Source organism: Mytilus edulis, chromosome 12, assembly GCF_963676685.1.
Source record: "Mytilus edulis chromosome 12, xbMytEdul2.2, whole genome shotgun sequence".
Lineage (NCBI taxonomy): Eukaryota > Metazoa > Mollusca > Bivalvia > Mytilida > Mytilidae > Mytilus > Mytilus edulis.
In genome coordinates, this window is record NC_092355.1 from 75,014,732 (window position 1) to 75,036,528 (window position 21,797).

Genomic DNA, 21,797 nt, shown 5'->3' on the forward strand with positions numbered 1-21,797 from the left:
GTACATTTACAAACCCTTAAAGTTCTATGTTGAAACACATTTTCTTTTATATACCGGTATATAAAATGTAGACTAAGACTTGCTTAATGTATGTACTTTAACAGTTGCACCAATTGCTTGTACAGTTTATACACATGCAGCTGCGGCTTAGTGGAATTTGTTATCTAATGAACAATTGGCTTTGTGCAGTTCTATACTTTATGCACAATAACAGGTTTGCCGGATGACATTTGGACTTGTTTTTCTTAAACTATAGTCAGGCTTTATTGTGAATCATTTCAATAACTGCTTGGAACAATGTACCGGTATTAAATTTCATCCAGATAATCATTGTAAGACGAGGATCATGATTTTAATTGCTTGTTGATATATATTTTGTAGTAGAAGAATTCACATACTACCTAAGGAAATCCACCGTTTAGATTTGGCTACTCAATTTGCATCAGTCCAAGTTAAAAATACATATGGAATAGCAATTTATTGCCTTAAAATTAATCAGAACAATATTATCCAAAACACTGGAAGCAACGAGGCATATCTATCCCCATTTGAGACCTTAAAAAGGCAATTACGTATGACATGTCACTGAATAGAAGTTCCTTCATAACACAAGTTTCAAAAGGAAAATATATTCTGGAATATTATTTCCACAGGAATAAATATTACAGTTTATGTTCCAAACAGAATAATTCTTATATGATTTGCATTTTAGGGAATACGTTGATATGATTGGTCGAGAGGACTTCCGGTAGTTGATTTTGACGTAACGTTGGTTATTTTTCGATAGACAACGTTGACCAAACTTCTTTTCGTAACCAATGTAAACAAGATGGCGGCGATTATAACACAGACATTAACAAAATTTATTTCACTGCACGTTAATCATTAGATGAAATAAATCAATAACAAAAAGATTAATTTTAAAGACTTATAAGAATTTATTGGTGAATAAACTCGACCAATTCACTCACAAACAAATAAAAGTCCGAAAAGGCGTTTTATCCTATAATAAATGGTATAGACAGGAATATATATTAAGACAATGATTTTCATAACAAAGTTTACATGGAACTTCTGTTAGGCGGAACAAATATACGTTGACAACCGCATCAGGATATAACAGATAAAAAAGACAGAATACATTTACTTTATTACATAATAAAACAAATTCGTTATATTCAATATACAAAATTAGAGAGAAGAAAGTTATAACATCAATTCATGGCAGTTGTGGTTCTGATTTCAGAATACCTTTCAGTTTCTTTAATTAATTTGTTTGTCAAGTTAATTCAGGAAACTACTATTTATAGCAGTTGACAGAAAGTTTCAAATGTTTAAATAAGTATGATGGTAAAAAATTAAAAGAATGTTTTAAAAAAACTCATTGTCAAATTATCAGTTTTATATAAACCTCTATTCCATTTTTTTTTTATAACAATTGGGGCAAAACTAATCAAACATACAGTATATAGAAATTTTATACAATTTATAACAAAAAATAACCATGATCTATATAAAAATAGACTATTACATATATCACAAATCACAAACTCCTTAAAAAAGTAAAAAATCTGTTAAACTTTATTGATAATAAACGTCATTATTCATAACTATCACAGTTTTTTTCACATATTTAACCTTGCTTATCACATATAAGGGCATATGATACACTCATGTATATCACATTCTTAAATAAAAGTAAAAATTTCTGTTACACTCATATATCACTTTCTAAACAAAGTAAAAATCTCTTCAATAATAAGAAATGTCATTATCTTTAACTATCACAGTTGAGCTTCAATTCTTTTTATTAGCTAATGCAATATGTTTGCAATAATAACAATTTGAGAGTTATTATAAGAAGACTTGTAACTAGTAAAAGTGTTTACTTTTTATCAGGATATATTAAATACATGAGAAAAATATAATTTATGCATATAATTTTTAAAGGACAGCAGAAATAACTTCAAAATGACATGTAGAATAAACATATATTGTTAAAGTGTTATTGACTGGCTGTTTCTGTAAGTACTTGCTCTGGTATAGATTCAAGGTTTGCTGTATTGCACTAGATACTTGTAGGGTTATATACCAGTGCCAATACAGAAACAGCCAGTTCATAGCACTTCTATTAAATCATTTTTCAATACAGACTCATTCTGAATGGTGTATTACAGACATCAAATGTGTATATTTAGGGTCAATTTTTCAAATAGGAACTTGCAATGAAGTGAATATAGCGCCAATATTTCCAATATTGACTGGCAATGAATCCTGAATAACATGCACAATATAATATGTTAACATAAAATTAGGGATTCATTAATTTGCCAGTCCGTTTAAGAAATATTGGACTGCGCTGAAAAGCCATATAGATCACAGATTTTATATGACTAGAATGAGGTCACCAGTATGACGCATGCCGTTTTGGTGGTATTAGGTCTGTTTTAATTGTATTCAAAATATAAAACTTATCTATAAGTACAAGGCTTGGAACGTGATGAATGCAAACCTGTCCCAAGCAATTAATCATGGTTTCAAGTACAAATAAAATTCATATTTTGAGACAATGTATGGTTATTCTCTTTATACTACAACTCTGAAGTTTCTAGTAAATAAAACATTTTTGATAAAAACCAACATTTTGAATGTTGAGGTGGACAACATTAAAATTTAAAGTGAATCTGTATTGTTTATTGACCTTATATTACTTCAAGAATCTTATTATACAAAATTGCTCAAAACAATTATTTCTGTTTCACATTTTTTACATTTTTTACATGCCACAGTAGTGCAGAGATACAATATCTATGGGTCAGTTTATACATGTGTATTTTTAAAAGTATAAATCAAAAGACAGATTGACTCACCATTGATAACCACAAAAATATTTATCTATTTCTGTTACTTTTTTAAAGAAAAAAACACTCATAGTCCAGTCAATCTAGCATTAATTTGACCTTTACCCGAAAGTAATTGCAACAGAAGATTTTTAAGTTTTATTCTTTAGCATTATGCCTCAAACATGTCAAATGTGCACAGAGTCCCGTAAAATCTAACTTGAGGAAGACTAAAAAAATCACCATTTAATATTCCTATGGAGACTTGCATTGAAAAGGGAGATAACTCTTGCAAAGAAGTCAGAAATATCAATAAAAATTGATGCAAAATTATAACTTTATAGCTTTTATTCATCAGAATATATTGATTCTTGATTTTTAGCTGTATTAGAGTAAAACAAACAACTCTAAAGGTGTTTTCATATCTTTTATCAAGCTATAACCTAGATTTCGTAATTCATTAGTTGACCATTTATTGAATTTTTCAACATGTAAAGGTATAAAATAATCTCAAATTTAATAAATATAATTAAGCATGTATTTTTTTTTTGGTTTAAAATTACTTTAGAAATAAGTTGCTGAAAAAATATAGTATACAGATATAAACAATACCAAATTTTCACATTATTTTTTTCAAAAAGGTTCAAATGTGCAATTTCTTTAATAAAAAATACATGAAAAAATTAAACTACCCATAACACTTAGGTTTTGCACATTCATGAGTCGACAATTATATAATTTAGTCAAATACAAACTCATAACTTCATCAAAGTATCATACTTTACTGTACATAAATTCCAAGAAAAACAACCAGAAACTGACCAAAAAAGAATCATTTTTGCAAGGGTTATCTCCCCTTCCAATGTTAATTTACATAGGAAATTAAAATTGCTGATTTTGAGTTCTCCTTAAGTTTGATTTTATGAGACTTTTTTCTGTGTATATAAAGGGCATAATGCTATAGATTAGAACTCAAACATTTTCTGTTGCAATTTGTTTGAGGTTAAATCTTAGTTTAATTGGACTGTTAAGTATGAAATTTTTAGTTTCAGATAAAACATGCAATTCCTGGAGATATTTTTTTTTTCATTTATCAAAAGTGCACATCAAAACTGACTTTTGAAATTAAAGAACGTTTCACCATAGGATCTTTACTGAATCACATTTCTATAAGAATCAATAATTATAGTGCATTTATAAAAATGTCTGAATATTTGTCACACATATCCAAGAAAAATTTGCAACTCTGTTAAAGGGGCACTACATTGTAGCTGTCAAATTCGTGGTTACCGATTTGACTTAAATTCTCATATTTGATTTATAATAATGAAAAACATTTATCAAAACTACCAAAAGTCTAAAATAAACACTTTACAGAGCATGGGGAAGATAATATGTAGGTTCGTTTCGTGTGTATTTTAGTTCAGAGGCCATCTAAGTAACTATCGATTTGACCTCAGATGACCATATAAGCGATGTAAACTGGAATAAAAATATGAATAGATTAAACCAACATTTGCAATTGGATTTTTTAGGTCTGTTTGAGTTTATTTTATAGATTATTAAAAATATATGTTTTTCATTGTTTTTAACCGTATAAGAATGATTCCATATGAATATCAGTAATCAAATGATTTACCGTAGTTTCACTTTCATTGTTGACATTCTTTTTCTTTAAGTAACCAGTACACGTACAATGCATGTGTTGTCAATCTCTAGCAAGGGGTTAAATTGAAGTTCACACAAATACGGATTTAATGAGATCGGCTAATTCACTAGCAGAGTAATTATTAATGTTTCTTTGCTTAATTTTACAAAATCGAACCATTTTGGCTGCTAAAAGCGAATTATTATTTCACTATTTCATTTTCATTATTGATTGAACAAAAAAAAATCTTACTTTATTTTTTTTTACATCTCGTAGCTAGTGCCCCTTTAATGCAGTAACTCAAATGTCACTCAATCTTTCTGAGCAAATATTAACTTGCCATAGTTTAAAATGATATAAAGAATACAGGACAGTCTTACCCATCACTATATACCTCCACATTTTTAAAGCAGGGGTATAATGAGAGATTTTTAATACATGTTCATACTTTTCTATACAATTGAGCTTAATATATCTACAGGTTATAAATGACGTGTAAGGTTGGTCAATAAATTAAAAAAAAATAATGAATGGTCATGGTTTGATGTAAGGACAGTTGAAAAAAGAGTGACAAACAAAAAATTTGATTTTGAATTTTGATGGGTTTTAAAACCAGTTAACTAACTAATGAAATAATTATTGCTCAGAAAGATTGAGTGACATTTGAGTTTCTGGAATATGTGTAATTTGTGTGTCAGATATGGACACTTGAGTATTGTCAAGGGTATCAATGGTGCAATCTGATTGTGTACACAGAGAGTCAACTGACTTCTGTTCAAAATGCTCTGCAATTATATTATTCTTATTTTTTTCTAACTCTAATACAATTTTCTTCTTATATTTACAAATTAAACTTTCTACTGTGTTTCCAGAGCATGTTTTGTTGTTTATTTTAATATCAAAATTAACAGTGAATTCAGTAGGATGCATCAATGGATCCCTGGCTTGTGAGCAGAATTCAATAAATCCTGTTGGAAGACTTTTCTTCTTTAATGCTTCATCTGAAAAAATTAAAGTGAAGATACTAATTACCTTGAAAATAAAAACTTGTGTAATTGTATTATTATCAAATTCACTGACTTGGCCTAAATTACTTTAATTTAAATAAGACTTCTTTCATTTCAACCAAAGATTTGTATAGTAATCTTACTATACAAATCTTTGTTTCAACCAAGGTTCAAAGTATGAAGTTCCATAAAATTGAAAAAAGTTTTATTGTTTTTTATCTACAACATTTCTGCTGTTAAAAAAATATCTTTAACTTCATATGTGGCATGTACAACAATTGCTCGATTTAAGGAGGCTCATGGATATAAAAATTTCTGAAATAAATTAAACATTTTTTATTCATTACAAATTTTATTTATTACTTTATTTCTTGTTACTTTAATCATATGGAACCAAAATCCTTTACAAAAATCAATTTGTTTTAGCCCAAGATCACTGTTTATATGTCATTGAAAAAGCAGCAAAATTATCTCCCTTTGGTGCAAAAATGCCAATTTTTTATAATTTAAATTTTCAAAAATGTCTTTCATCAATTTTATATTTTATTATTATTTTCAATTATGCTGTACTTAAACTAAACTAAAATTTTAGCAATTTCTGTAATTCAGACCTTTTTTTATTTCAATATTACTTCTATTTCTACTTTTTGTTCAACAGAAAAAAAAGTTTCTTTACAAAAATATATGCTTCTTTCAAAGGTAGATTGGTGAGAGTAAATTAACACTGACCCCATTATTTTATTTCATTTTTCTATTAAGTAAAAGATACAGTTCATTTATAGAAAATATAGCAAAATCCTATATCAAGAAAAAAAATCTATTTAGACCCTGGAGCCTCCTTAGAGATGATTATTTACTTAACAAATTGGTTGATTTCAATGAAATCTCATTTATTCTTATTTGAGTTTGAAAAGATGGTTTTTTAATTGAAAGTATACTATTAACCTATCTTCTCACATGTTATCTCAAAATTCTATGGTGTAGTTAAGCTTTCTTGCAATAAACAATGGTTTTCCATGTATAATCTATACACAATATGTCAATTTTGAGCACCTTGTAGCGTGAAAATAAGCCCTGTGATCCATTCTTTTTATTATTATTTAAAAAAAGAAATCATGATATAAACTATGTTTAGAGCTATTCCAGAAAAAATGTAGGGGGGGGGGGGGGCGTGGTGGGTGGAAGTCACATTGTATTAATAAAACATGGGTGATGTGTATCAGAGCATTTTTTCACAATGCACTATAATTACAATTGTCTGGGTGGCGGGTGTTGACAAAAACTGCCTTCCAAACCCTCCCCACACAATTTTTTTCGGGAATAGCCCTTAGGCAAATTATCCAAAAATTATGTGGATTATAATTTAGACACCCTATCAACCTTTAGCAGGCTGAAGGACTTCCCTGCTCCTATAGAATTTCCTTGAAATTAGAAGATCACTGTATTGTATTTTAAGCTTGGCCTTCTTAACATTAAGAGATAACTGTATTGTATTTGAAGCTTTAAGGACGTTAAGGTAGTTTTACTGTCGCAAATTTAGTTTACTGTTAAGTAATGTGTTTACTCTGGGTGTCAAACATGAATACTAAACATACTTTGACTTTTCGTACGCTTCAAAATGGTTTCAATATAGAAAAAAACAGAAGATTTTGAGGTTCAAAATGTGAATATCTTGTTTACTTTTTGAGAAATTACTTATCCAAAAAATATTGGATTTCAAAGTGGTGGCTTTCTTAGTTCCAACTGGTAGAACGTGGAATCTTACCCCTCAAAATATTTATCAACGTCCAATGAAAATTATCTTTACAAACTAATTGCATTAGGATGACCAATAAGTAGCAGAAACCCCAAACTGAGTCTTGAAATCTCAGGGCTAATAGAAATTGACCTAATGATAATTTTTCACTTAACAAATTTACTCCTAATGCTTTAGTTTTTTTTAGATATAGGACAATAAGTGCATTACCCTGTGCTCAAATTTCAGCCATGTTGGCCATGTTTTCGACAACAACAAAAAAAAGACACTTTATTCTAGATACCCTAAGGATCATTCTTGATAACTTTGGTTAGAAATGGCTCATTAGTTTCAAAAGAAAGGTTTTTCGAATAGTTAACACTGTACAGACCGATAACAACAAGGATGCCAAGTGGAAAGGTTAGCTTAAAGCATAAAGTAAACCCATTAATAAAGGAACATATCTAATAGTCCGGCCGATTGGTGCAGATATAGAGCAGAATTGCTCACTTGATGAGGAAAACATGAAACTTTGCATAGTAGTTCTTGGTTATATACCCTTTGATTTCAGCTATGGACCCACTCTGAAAAATCCAATATGGCTGCCATTTTCAAGATGGCGGAAAAACGGTATCAATATCAAGATTGTCCCTAAGGTATTCTATATAATTTCGGAAATTGAGGTAATGATTCTTTAAAAATAGACTTCATGTTCTTGAATTTGTTATCAATTAATTTTAAAATATAAATAAAATAATTTGGTTATTTCTATAACAAATACATTTGCAAATATGGCTGCATATATATACAAAAACAAATAGTGAAATTCAAAGTGTTGATCAATATGTTACATGTTATTGTAATTGATCTTTAAAAGCCTTCAGTTTTAATGATTGGAATGAAATAGGTTGAAACAAGTCGATTGCACGTTAATATAGGTCGGTTAAATGTGGTGGAATAGAAGGTAACTCATCTGAACTTTGAGGCAGTGCAGAGGGCACCTTGTCTCGGGTCTATTCAATGCCACGTCTTACGTCACTTATCGCGTTTTCATCTGCCATACCCACTACATCGTCCAATTATTCTATGTAATCAATAGGTGTACCTTTCTTCGGGCGGATTAGACGACTGCCATCATTCAAAATGGTTAAGGGGCAACTATTTCCTTTTCCAACTACGTGCGAAACCAATTCGCAACTATTCAACGAGCATGGTCCTAAAATTCACTCCTGGTCAGCATTTTTATTCGTTTTATTGGTAACAGTTATTTCTGAGTTTGGCGGAACTGTGATGGTTTGTTTTATGCAAACTTGCTGAGTTGACATGCTAACCGTTGTCTTTAGGGACTATATGATCTCTAGCTTAGTGAGGTGTTGTGTTGCTGGTCGATAGGTATTTAGCTTGGGTGTATTTCTATCTGGCGATCTACCGCGATTGTATTGCTCAGAAAATCTTCCACGTGCATATTAATCAGGTGATCGTCCATTGAACTGGTGATCTTCCATGATTATCAGATCAGAAGAACCGATGGTATATTGATCGGCCAATCCACGGTTATACTGATTAGTTGAAAGCATAACATCAGCTAGTTTTGTGACAATTTGTGTGTGGTTAGCCATCTCATTATCCAAATGACTGCTCATATTTCCTTTATCGGTCGGTGATACTGCGCCATCAGCAAAGTAGACTTGTCGATGGTCATAATTGTCACTTTTTGATTCATATATCGCCATCTGGTTTGCTATTGAGGTTTTCAATTGTTTTAACGCCTTGTTGAATGTTGCTGGGTTCCTCTCTATTATGATTACTGCTGTACCCATATGTTGACTATTTTATTTATTATGTCTGTTTAGTTCACGCATCATTGTAAATATAACGGAATTTGATTAGACTGTCGTACAAAGTGAGAGGTTTAGCGCTATGAAACCAGGACTAATCCATCATTTTCTACATTTGAAAATGCCTGTACCAAGTCAGGTATATGACAGTTGTTGTCCATTCTTTTTTTATGTGTTTTGTCATTTGATTTTGCCACGATTAGGGACTTTTCGATTTGATTTTCCTCCGAGTTCAGTATTTTTGTGATCTTACTTTTTATATGCCATTAAGAATCTTTGTCTTTACATCCTTGGTTGAATGCTTCGGTTCCAATCTGGTTTGATCGTCTTTCTTGCTGAAGCGCTGCTCCAATGTTTTTTTTATGGCCTTGGAATCATCATCTGTGTTTACCTTGCGAGCATATTCAAAGCCAACATCGGCCTGGCAATCTGGGGCCTACACACATTTTTCCTGTTTCCCATTGTCATCATCCGGCAGTTCGTTCAAATTGTTAAATGAACGCCTCCCAATTCAAGGATCCTCTTCAATTGAGTTTTTGCATTTTTGGGAGCTGTGGGCTTCGGCTCCGGTCCCTTGCACCAATATTTTCTTGCTATCGGGTATATTCTCTCTACAATGAGGAGTCTGAAGAAGAGCTGTTGCCACTCTTTTTGTTTCCTCTGCCCTTTCCTGGATCGGTCAGTGAAGTCAGCTTGTTGTTATGGGAAGCCTGTTAGAACTCAAGGAGCTGACGAGGTTGTCATAATTGGAGTGATAAATGTAGGATTTGTCATTGACTCGACGGGGATGATACCGTAAGTAGGCACTGCATTCAGCATTGGAGAAACTTGATAGGATCCACATGCAGTCAATTGTTTCTGTAATGGTGTGCTGCACTGAACCAAATATTATTGGCTCATAGTAGATGGTAAATGTGCGTAAGAAGACACATACGCCTTTTGCTGGTATCCTTGATTAGTACTAGAGGTTTACAGTATGTTCTTTAATGGAGATTGTCGTTGAATAGTTTGAACTGTCTCATGCAGGGCCAAGGGCCCTGACTTAGGAATTTTGACTTAAGGTGAAGACACCTTCAACAGAGTTGGCGCGGTTGATGGTTCATGCAAACTACAATTGGGGAAAGACTCAAGGTATGGATTTTGTTGTGTACTTTTGGCAAACTTGTGTTGTACTTGCTAATGTTTAGATGATGTGTCCATTGCAGGAATTTTAACTTCTTTATTTCGATTGTCCAATAATTTATTTACAACAGATGCCAGTTGTTGGAAGGTACCCTGCTGTTTAAATACACGTTTAAATTGAACTGTGTCTCCTTCCTAAGTTGTTATCAGCTTGTCAATTCGTCTCACCACAACATTGAATATCTTATTGGTCTGACCATCAATTCCACCAAGCAATTACCACTAGCCTTGTGGTCTACCCTGTCTTCAGACTGCTGAGGTTGCTGAGATATTGCTCCCATCTGTTCGTTATTAATATTCTTTGCCTCTTTCTGTTCAGCTTGAATCGTAATGAGACCAACACATATTTTATCAAGTTGCGCTTTGCTCTGTTTTATTTTGCGGTAAATCTCAGCTGTTCTTTGAGCATTAGCTTTTCTATCTGCTAAAAATTCTTGGTACAATTGTTTAATAGTCATTTCTGAGCTGTCCTCTGTTAAAGCGTCTTCAGCTGTGGGTTTCTCCATTTCCCCAAGTGATTCAGTTTCTACCATTTCAAAGTTCTTTTTCTTGTTGTCCTCCATTCCTGCCATTTCACTGATATGTGTTTAAATGATTCTCAATTCACAGTATAATATCTCAAATTGTAAAATATTGCGACCCAAGAAATAAGATAGGCACTGAATAATATCTTAAGGCAGATAAATCCCAAATCACACCTTTTAAGTGTGACCCAAGACAACAAATAGTGCACCTTTTAATGAAAGCTACTACTGCTGATTTTTTAGAAAGCTACTACTTTGTGTATGAAATGACAAGCCAAGCAAAATCCAAAAGGACAGAACTAGGACAGATGCTAAATGACACTAAACATCAATAAAATGCTTATATTCAGGTCAATTCTCAAAAATGAATATTTGAATATTTTTCAAGGCGGCCATTTTGTATTTCAAAGATAGATCAAAACAAAATCTTGCTAAGTACACCAAGTCATTAAAATATGTTGATTTTTGGGCTTTCAGCATCAAATCCACTGTGGTTTGTACAATACTGGAAAATATTTTAGAACGTACGGCAGCCATCTTGAAATAAGCCGCCATATTGAATTTTGACGGTGGGTCCATAGCTAATATTGCTCAGTACATAAAAACGTACCATCATGCAAAAATTGGTGCTTTCCTCATTATTTGAGCAATTTTTTCACCGGTCGGCCGGACTATAATAAAAGGTAAAATTAAGTCATCCATGTGGCTTGTGGTTCTTAGCAATTTATATAAGTTTATATAATATGATCGAGGGAAATAAAGATAAAGAATAGAAACTCTGTAATTTTTCAACAGTAAAGGTGCAAATGTTAAAAGTGATGTCACCGAAACTGAAAGTTGATATGTTTTTTTTGGTAATAAGTATTGTGTTTAAATTTCATAATATTTGGCTGAGTCAATACTAAAGTAAGAGATCTGAAAACCAGTTTCGGGGTGTACAGATGTAAATGGATAATACATGCTTATTACTTTCAGAGAGTGTCTGCTACATGTATATATTCATGTACTGTATTAAATGTATAAAATTACCTGCAAAGTCCCTCAACCTGGAGGATTCCTGGGGAAACAAGGTTTTGGCTGATTCCCAGTTTAGGGAATCTGTCTGATTGACAAAAGCAGTTTTCAAAACAGCTAAATTTTTTTCTCTTCTTATCCATTCCAGTCCTTTTTTTAGGCCTTCTGTCGTTGATTTTTGTAAAGCATGTGTAACTGTTTCTTTATTGAGGCCTTGCAGAATTCTAAATAACTGAAAAGTAAAATAACTAGATTATTATTATTTCTGAATGTTTATGATGTTATTTATATTCTTGGCCCATAAAGGATGCATTATCAGATCTTATATATATATGTTAAAATGGTTTTTACTGATTCTTCAAAATTCAAGGGGCACTTCATGTTATTCTTATATTTCATTTATAACAATTTAAAACATTTATCCAAACTTTTAAAAGTCTAAAATAAATGATAAACAGGGCAGGAGCATGAAAATATGTAGCTTCGTTTTGTCAGGTATTTCCCAGACGCCTTCTTGTTAATTATCGAGTTGACCTCTAAAGTCATGTGATGGCCATATAAGCGATGTAAACAAAAGTATAGATATAAATAGTAGATTAAGCAAACTTGTGCTGTTGGATTATGCTAGGTCCATTTAATTCCGTATTATAGATATGAAATAAATGTTTATCATTGTTTTTACCTGTATAATAAAGGGCTGCGCTTTAGCGCATGATACGCCCGTTGCTCTTTTAACTTGTCTTTTATGCTTTAAATGAATTTATATGATCAACTAGAAATATATATACAAATCAAAAGGAATGTTACATTAATATATTCACCAAAGTTTCATAAAATCCCCCTTTAAACGTAAAATCTAAAATTTATAAAAATGGAAAGGGAGCTTATGTCAATAGATATAAACAATTTATCAAAGTTGCATAAAATTTTGTGAAAGTGTTAGTTATTGTCCCAAAATTGGAAAATCCCCCCTTTTTTAAGCATAAAAATTCATAACACGGAAATGTAAAATCGGAAATTTATAAAAATTGAAAGGGAGCTTACATCAATAGATATAAACAATTCACCAAAGTTTCATGGACATTGGTGAAAGCCTTTTTGAGTTATTGTCCAAAGTGTTGAAAATCCCCCTTTTTTTATGAATAAAGCCCCATAAATCCAAAACTTAAAATCTGAAATTTATAAAAATTGAAAGGGAGCTTACATCAATAGATATAAACAATTCACCAAAGTTTCATGGACATTGGTGAAAGCCTTTTTGAGTTATTGTCCGAAGTGTTGAAAGTCCCCCTTTTTTTCATGAATAAAGCCCCATAAATCCAAAACTTAAAATCTGAAATTTATAAAAATTGAAAGGGAGCTTACATCAATAGATATAAACAATTCACCAAAGTTTCATGGACATTGGTGAAAGCCTTTTTGAGTTATTGTCCGAAGTGTTGAAAATCCCCCCTTTTTTATGAATAAAGCCCCATAAATCCAAAACTTAAAATCTGAAATTAAAAAAAAACGAAAGGGAGCTTACGTCAATAGATATAAACAATTCACTTAAGTTTCATGGAAATTGGTGAAAGTGTTTTTGAGTTATTGTCCGAAGTGTGGACGACGGACGGACGGACGGACAGACGGACGGACGGACGGACGGACGGACAACGGTATACCATAATACGTCCCGTCTAAAAGACGACGGGCGTATAAAAATGAATTGTTTCACTTTCAATGTTGACATTCCTTTTCTTTAAGGTGGTAGATATCGAACGCCTTTACTAAAATTAATTTAGTTCGTGTTATTTTCATAAAATTTTGACAAAGTATCTACTTTGACACTTTGACAAAAATATAATTATTTTAAAACATTTGAACCTACCAATATCTCAGAAAAATAACACTGATTATATAGCAGTTTGACAAACACTAAATTTTATCATTGAGATTAGCTTAATAGTTCCTTAACAACTCAATGTAATAAAAAATGTGATTTTACAGAGTTATCTCCCTGTAGTGTTAGGTACCACCTTCAATAACTATACGATTCACGTGTTATCCATCTCAAAATAAGGGGTTAAATTGAACTTCACATGAATACAGAATCAATGAGGTCGAATTTTAAAGTTAATAATTCATAATCAATGGGTTTATTTTTTTAGCTTATTTTTGACAAAATTTGACCATGCTGGCTGCTAAAAGCTAATTATTATTTTACTTTTTGCATTTCATTATTGATTGAGCAAAAAAAAAAGAAAAGTGTTTTATATGTCTGGAAGCTAATGCCCTCATTGTGTTATCAGGGATGTACAGAATTCATGAGCAATGATGTAATAATTTGTTACTCTTATCACTATTAAACCATTTTTTTATAATTTTATTGGTACTTGCCTCAAAACAACAAAAATGCAAATTGAGCCTTGATTATTTTTTCCATGTTTCTAAGCCTTGTTTAATTTATTTCTATATTTAAATGGAACAATGTACAGAAATTTTATAATCAATATTAATAGTGAATAGACATAAAATGTAGCATATCAAAATGATGTAATAAAGAAGAAAATGTACCAGCACTATCACTTTCCATGTTCATTATAAACCATAAATTGGGATCACTCTGTAATGGGCATGTCACTTCAACTTAAGATCACACTACAATGAATATATGTGCACTATGTTTCAAGACGGTGTGACTTCAATTTCATCATAAACTATCTTGACAAAAAACTTGAAAATATACAGTGATCATATTATAAAACTTTATAGTACAACTGTGAAATTTTCTGCACAACAATTTATTTTCATTCTCCTTTACAACTGAATTGTGTTTTCCAGTAGTACTGAGAACAGATTATTTATTTGTTTCCTGACTTAGGCTGGCAGAAATATCTAGTTTCCGCTATTGCCCGAATATTTTTTTTCAAAATCCCCATGCAACTGTTGTAAGTTAAAAAAGTGTCCTATGAAATTTTGTTTTCTTTAACTATATTTCACAGTTTGTCTGTGAAATTTAGTTCCAAGGACATAATATTGATCACATAAATTGTAAACTTTAAAATAGTGTTTTAAAATTTATATCAAAACAACACAGATGTAAACAGCTATATGACTATGTGATCTCCCCCACAGAATAAAAATGGATGCCCCCCCCAAAGAATATCAAATTGTTGTCTCCTTAATTAGTATTTAATAAGTTTTTAAATTAATTACATTTTGTGGTATACTCTTCTCCAGACCTTCTTCAAATTCAAAGGAATGAACTATTTGCAGGAACATTTTGTAATTCTCGTCTGTGTACCTCGCAACACTTAGTACCGTTGACATGGAATCTTTTGACATCTGAAAAATAATTTACATTACATTCATTTAAACTAAGAAGTACAATTAACTTCTTTGAAAAGATTCTGACCTTAACTGGAATTTGTATTAATAAACACTCACTCCAATAATAAAAAGTAAACAATGAAATAATTTCTAGTCTGAAATTTAAAATGTCTTACTTAATAGTTCTAATTAAACTGGTGAGTTGATCAATTTGATAAACGAATAGGAATATTATGTTTGAAGAGGCAAATAATGATTAAAACAGTGAATTATTATTTTAACACAAATTAGAAGACATCAACCATTGTCAACACCAAATAGCTCATGCATTTTTCTGAGTAGGCGGTAATTTTTGTTCAAAATAATATACTTTTCGACCTGAAAAACTATTAGATTTAACAATTTTTAATCCATTTATAGACATTTTTTTGTAGTCCGTTTCTGTGAACACAGGCAGAGCAAGGGCCAGTCAAGGTTGTTTTACTCTCCCTCCCCCTATAGAAGTTGTCCAACTCTGTACATTTTGCTGACAGCGCAAAAGGTTTAATAGTATGTCAAGGTCATTAAAACACCCCATAGAAGTGTCTATTTTAACAAATCTGTCGATGATAAAAAAAAAAGGGAACTGACATTAAAATTAATTCCTGAAGAAAACTCTAGAGTGTTTCATTTCCAGAAATGTATTGACGAGAGAGAATAATAAAAGAAATCAAATGGAGTAAATGAATTTATGTGATAAAGAATAAATTATTAAGATTGAAATTTTTTTTTTTATCCCCCCTTAGTTATGGAATGTATAAAAAAAAGAACAAGACTTTATCTAACATAAATCACCAACACAGTGCAAAACACATATTTTTATTTTTTTAAACTCAGACCGGGTGAAATTTCCTTTAAAAGAGGGGTGAAAAATACCAAAATGGAAAGTCTAAGTCGTAGATTGGTAATTAACTAACAACTTTAGGCTAAAAATGAAAATGACAAACAGACATGACACAACAAAGAAAAGTAAAGAATCAGCAACACAAATATTGTATTCAAACTCTGTTTTGACCGACAAAATGTCAGACAAAAAATCATTCGGCCATTCAGAAATTTTAAGATTTTTCAGTTTGATATAAAAGTTAAAAATTCTCTTTCCGTCAGACAAACCCTCAAACAGTTTGGCAGAGACTGCATAAAGCCCACCAAAAACTGGGGGTGTTCTCAGGTGCTCTGGAAGGGTATAAAGCAGATCATGTGGCACCCATCCTGTTGCTCAAGTTATTACAAAACCAATAAATAGGTTAAAAAAATATCTATATAAAAATGGATGGTGTTTGATTTAAATATACAGATCAACGTTACCAGAACCAGCAATTGCATTGCTTTTTGTGATTTAAAAAAAAAATAGGTATAGAAAGGCTAAAATATTACCTCATTTCCAAGACAGCACAAAGCTTCTTCTAGTTTCTTCCGGAGGTTACTTTCCCCGGTCTCTTTTCTTATCTGTCTTGCTTGAAATACTTTATCCTATGACAGATTTTAATAGAAATCTTATTTATATTATCCAAGGAAAATTTACAAATATATACAAGGATGAAAATTTCATTTTTTAGTGAAGGGACAACAAGTGAAACTGTGAGCTACTGCTCATTGATGATACCCCCGCCGCAATTGGATAATATTAATAGTGTAAAAATATGCAAGTGTTCGGTAAACAGGAAGTTGTCGAGTGATGAATCTGAAAACGCATCACACGGTATAGCTGACTTATATAAATCCTGAAACCAAACTTCAGAAATCCTTGTATTGTAGTTCCTGAGAAAATGTGACGAAAATTTTCAACTTGGCTATCATGTGTAAAATCATACAAGTGTTTGGTAAACAGGAAGTCGATGAATGATGAATCTGAAAACGCATCACACGGTATGGCTGACATATATAAATGTTGAAACCAAAATACAGAAAGGTTAGATGTGTAGTTCCTGAGAAAAATGTGACGACAGTTTCATGGGACGGACTGACTGACGGACGGACTGACAGACAGAGGTAAAACAGTATACCCCCTTTTTTAAAAGTGGGGGTATAAAAAAAGAATATATTTTGGAAGAAAGCTGAGCTGAATATATAGATATAGGCAGATGTGGTGTGAGTGCCAATGAGACAACTCTCCTTCCAAATAAGAATATAAAAAAAGTAAACCATTATAGGTCAATGTACGGCTGTTGATGTAAATGTCCTTTGGTTTTTTGAGTCTTTGTTTACTCCTTGGTTTTGATTGTTATTGACTTACTCCAATTTGATATAGAATAATTGTAAATAATCCATGCTTCACAGGGGTTATGAGCTCAAAAAACCTATTACACCCTTTGCCTAAGATATCTTGTAAGAATTCAAACCATTACCTTGACTACTAGTATATGTCTCAATATTCCTTATGAAGATTCTGATTAACATATGGTATCTTCGTATTGGATTGCATACCTGAAAATTGAGCTTCAGTACAGTGCTGCTTGATTTGTTATGCAAATTACCCACAATCCTTGCTTCCTCTGATGTGAGGCCAACATACACTCTAGCCTGTAGTTTTCTGTGATAAAAGTTACAAAGCATATGGATAATAAATAATTGAAGAAAAATTCCTATGTAGATTTGCATTGATATGGGAAATAACTGTGCAAAAAAGGCAGACATATCAATGAAAATTGATACAAATTATAACTTAACCATTTCTATTCAACAGAATGTATTGATTCTTGACATTTTAGCCATCTTTAGAGCATGACAAAAAACTAGAAGTGTTTTCATATCTTTTATCAAGCTTAGTAACAACCTAGATTTGAATTTCATAAAATATTAGTTGACCATTTGTTAGATTTTCAGCATGTCAAGGTCAAGAATCTCAAACTGAATTAAAAAAACAATTCTTTAGAGAACAATTGAAGGGCTTTGCACCTCAATATTAAGAATGAAATTTAGAAAAATCGATGTTAGAAAATGTCACTCCGTGTTGATGTAATGTGGTAAATCAAACTGATATAAAAAACAAGAGTAATAGGATAATGCAAATAATAAAAATCAAAAGACCCCAGGAACAGACGGACGAACGAATGCAGACCAGAAAACATAATGCCCCTCTACTATCGTAGGTGGGGCATAAAAAGTAAAGATACCTATAATACTTCAGTTTTGTACATTTCATGAGTAGGAAATTATATAATATAGCCAAATATGACATCTGGTATGAGTTTTTCCCCCTTAATATTTTTGAACATATTCAAGTGTGAGGTTTTGTTTTAACATCTAGAAATCAAATTTCTTTTAAACAAAAAAATATTTCATAAAGATAAACATACCTGTAGTTCACATTTTCTCCACTTTCAATAAGATGCCTAAGTGCACCAGTAAAATGGTTACCACCTAAAGCATAATATCTGTATGTGGTCAATAAGGAAGCATCAAAGTTTTCTTCTTCTGAAACCTGAAATTAAGAGGTTTTATAGATCGTTTGATTGAAAGGTGTGTAAGTATAAAACTACATTGACAGAGTTTAAACTTTTTTGTTAATTGTAGAAAGGACATTTAAAGACCACATTTTCATATATATATATTGATTGAATTTAGAAACGCAATACTAGATCATTTTTTCTTACGTCAAATTGTCTGGTTTCAGCACGTTCACGTTTTCATGTTTGCAATAGGCTAATGGGTTGATTCAGTTTTTTATTCCTCAGTCGTAGCAATAATGAATATAAAGATGCAACATTTTAAACTGATTTAAGTGTGACAAACGCTTTAAAGAACTGTTTCACAAAGAAAATAGAATGAAAAAATATTTTATTGGTTTGAAATTTGGCTTTCTGAAATTTGTGCCATCTTAAAATTTTGGAATGTTTGATAACCATAGGTTAGTCAGTCTCAGATGTTGATTTTTTTGAAAGTGAAAGAAATATATGATAAGCATAAATAGAAGTTGTATCACTATTGAACATGATTTTGAAGAAAAAATCTACAAAATGAGTGTTGCATTTTTAAAGGCATTGATTATATAAAAATTTAGCAATTACAGAAAATTGTAAATTGAGAAAAAAATTAGCAAACTTTTTATTATATCAGTTAAAATTTTGCAATCAATTATACAGCCTTAAATTGAAACTTCACAAATTAAATTTCAGTTGAATTTTTTTAGTTGATTTGCTTTAATGAATACTGTGGATTCATTATTTTCGTTGGATACCAATTTTTGTGGATTTCGTGGGAACAGATAAACCATGAAATTTAGTGTTCAACGAATGTCAAATTTTCTGTAGGCTTGTATGCATATTTTGGCAAACCAAAAAAAAAAAGAAAGGGAAATTCAACAGGGAAATCGGTATAAAGTTTATGAATTGACAAAAAGAAACACAACAAATACTGTGAAAAAGATTGTGATTGGTTAAATCATACAGTAGATTGTACTGAAATGAATCGTATTAGATGTGGAAAATTTGCAGTGACACCCTATACAAGAACTATATTTTTGTGACAGGATTTTCAATTATTCTGCACTTGCTCATGAACAATTAGAACAACACAAAACAATTTACGGGAAAAGAGAAGAGGAAAACACCCGAGGAATCAAAAGCAGGGAAAATAATTCAAACTTAAAATCAAATAATTTCTATTATTTTTTGTCAATTGAGTGTACGTACCTTAATTCAACCTTGCACTCACTTCAGTTTTTTTCATTAACTATTTTCCATATATACACACTGAATAATATTCAAAACAATGATCAAGAAAAACTTACACACTCTGGATCTAGCAGCATCGGAAAGATGGTTGTTTGGCTTTTGCTGTTCAATAATTTGATTTTTAAATAATCCACCCATTGTTGCTTCACTGGTCTACAGAGAAACTTCTCTGGTGTTGGATAGATTGACAAAATGTCAAGTTCAAACTTTCCTAAAAAAAAACCAAGAAACAGGTCATAAACTATCTATTTGCTTATTGAAACATAATTCTTTTCATGAAAAGTATCCGTATTTATTTAGAAAAAAATAATCATGATTTGTATTAAGTCTAATTTAAATAATAATTAGTTTTTCTTATATAATTTTGTTTTCAATAATTCTAAAAGAAAATTACCCCCTTATTCCTAAATATCAAATAGATCATTAAAAAATTATAAACACAGGAATTTTCAATCTGCAGTTAACTGAATTTAACTTGCATCAACATATAAATATTTTTCCCCATCAAACCATATAAGAAATTATTTTATTGAATTACCAACAAATTTTTCTTCAACTGTCTGACTGTTAACTCCCTCATCGTTCCCTTCTTCCACATCAACATGTTCAAGGGGCTGTGTGGCCTTTCTCTTCCTTGAACAACCAGGTATGGCTGGAATACATTCACCTGCTCTCTGAATATAAAAAAAAAGATAATAGATGTTTTGCTTAGGAATTGATAACACTGAAATATAGATAACTTGTCAACATTAAATGATTTGGTATTGACTATTAATGACCTTAAAGGTCTGGCTCTAGTCTCTTGTTTTAAATTAGTTGGTTATTTGTGATTTATTTTGCTCATTGTTGATGTTATGTTACTTATATCAATATCTATAAATTATCATTGCAATTTGGTTATCTCTACATGATTGATAATCGAGCTATTTTACTCTAGTAAATAATTTTTCATAACATTCAACTGTCCTGTGAATGGAATTATCAGCCAGTAAGATCATAAGAGAATGTCATATAATTAAATGCAAAAACACATTTATATCATCAAAAGTTGTTTCCACAAATCCTCTTTTATTTAAAAGCAGATTTACCTGCAGCAAATAACTATCCTGTTGTCAACATGTTAAAATTCACTTACGTCATACACGCTTGTGATGAATAATGTGTTGCTTTCCAAGTTAAGCATATTTGAAAAATCATTTTTTGCAGAGAAAAGTCTCCTCAAAAGTCTCCTGCCATTTTCCATGCCTGTAAATGCTATCTGAAATATATATAAATACATATTAAAATCACAATTAAATGTATCTGATGGTCTCATCTTTTTTTTTTCAAACACACATTGTTTACTATTGGATTAAAAATAAAAACTGCATTTGTATAAAATGTTCATAAGTTTTTTTTATCTTATTTTTATACTACCAGGATTCGGAAACAATGGATTCTTACAACCAATCAATAAAGTGCACTTGGACCCTCGATCCCCCCCCTTTTTTCTCTAAATTCTTGAAGTCCAATACAATTTTGTAGACAGACACCCTTTTTGGCATGGGAACCGTTTTTTTATGCCTCAAAGTATTTTTTTCAAAATTATTTGGATTGAAATTTTATAGCGCAAATTTCCGTTTTTGACGGCAATGGCAAATTTTCATTTTTGACGGCGCCGGCAAATTTTCTTATTTCTATGAAAGTTTACACAACAGTAAAAGAAGGTTATTTAACTGCTTTAAAATAGTACTTGTATTGTACATATTACAATGTATAACAGAAAAAGATATTTCATTTTTGGGCCTTCATTTTGACGCTGATATACAGGTCTCTTTTACAATAACATTTATAAAATATGTACCCAGATTTCATCAGCATTCCTTCCTGGTTTTATTGATTTTACTGCCGGAAAATCTTCCCCGTTTGACTGGACGGCCTGTCTTCCATTAATCAACAATGTGATGGTCTTCTCGTCCTTGTTTTTATCTAAGCACCAAGCCATT

At 31.2% G+C, this 21,797-nt stretch overlaps 2 protein-coding genes across 4 annotated transcripts in view; both read right to left on the reverse strand.

The window, feature by feature from the left end:
- The window catches only part of LOC139499117 (nuclear apoptosis-inducing factor 1-like), a 51,132-nt gene that overhangs the window by 2,802 nt on the left and 26,533 nt on the right, over positions 1–21,797 (reverse strand). The gene's annotated exons all lie outside the window — the stretch shown is intronic.
- Positions 1,132–21,796, reverse strand: LOC139499282 (uncharacterized). Its single transcript, XM_071287951.1, has 10 exons — positions 21,656–21,796; positions 20,948–21,070; positions 20,351–20,486; positions 19,869–20,023; positions 18,436–18,560; positions 17,564–17,669; positions 16,514–16,609; positions 14,984–15,112; positions 11,804–12,020; positions 1,132–5,489 (listed from the first exon to the last, which is right to left on the reverse strand). Exons 1-10 carry the CDS (start codon positions 21,794–21,796, stop codon positions 5,125–5,127), a joined length of 1,593 nt encoding a protein of 530 aa, XP_071144052.1. The 3' UTR covers positions 1,132–5,124.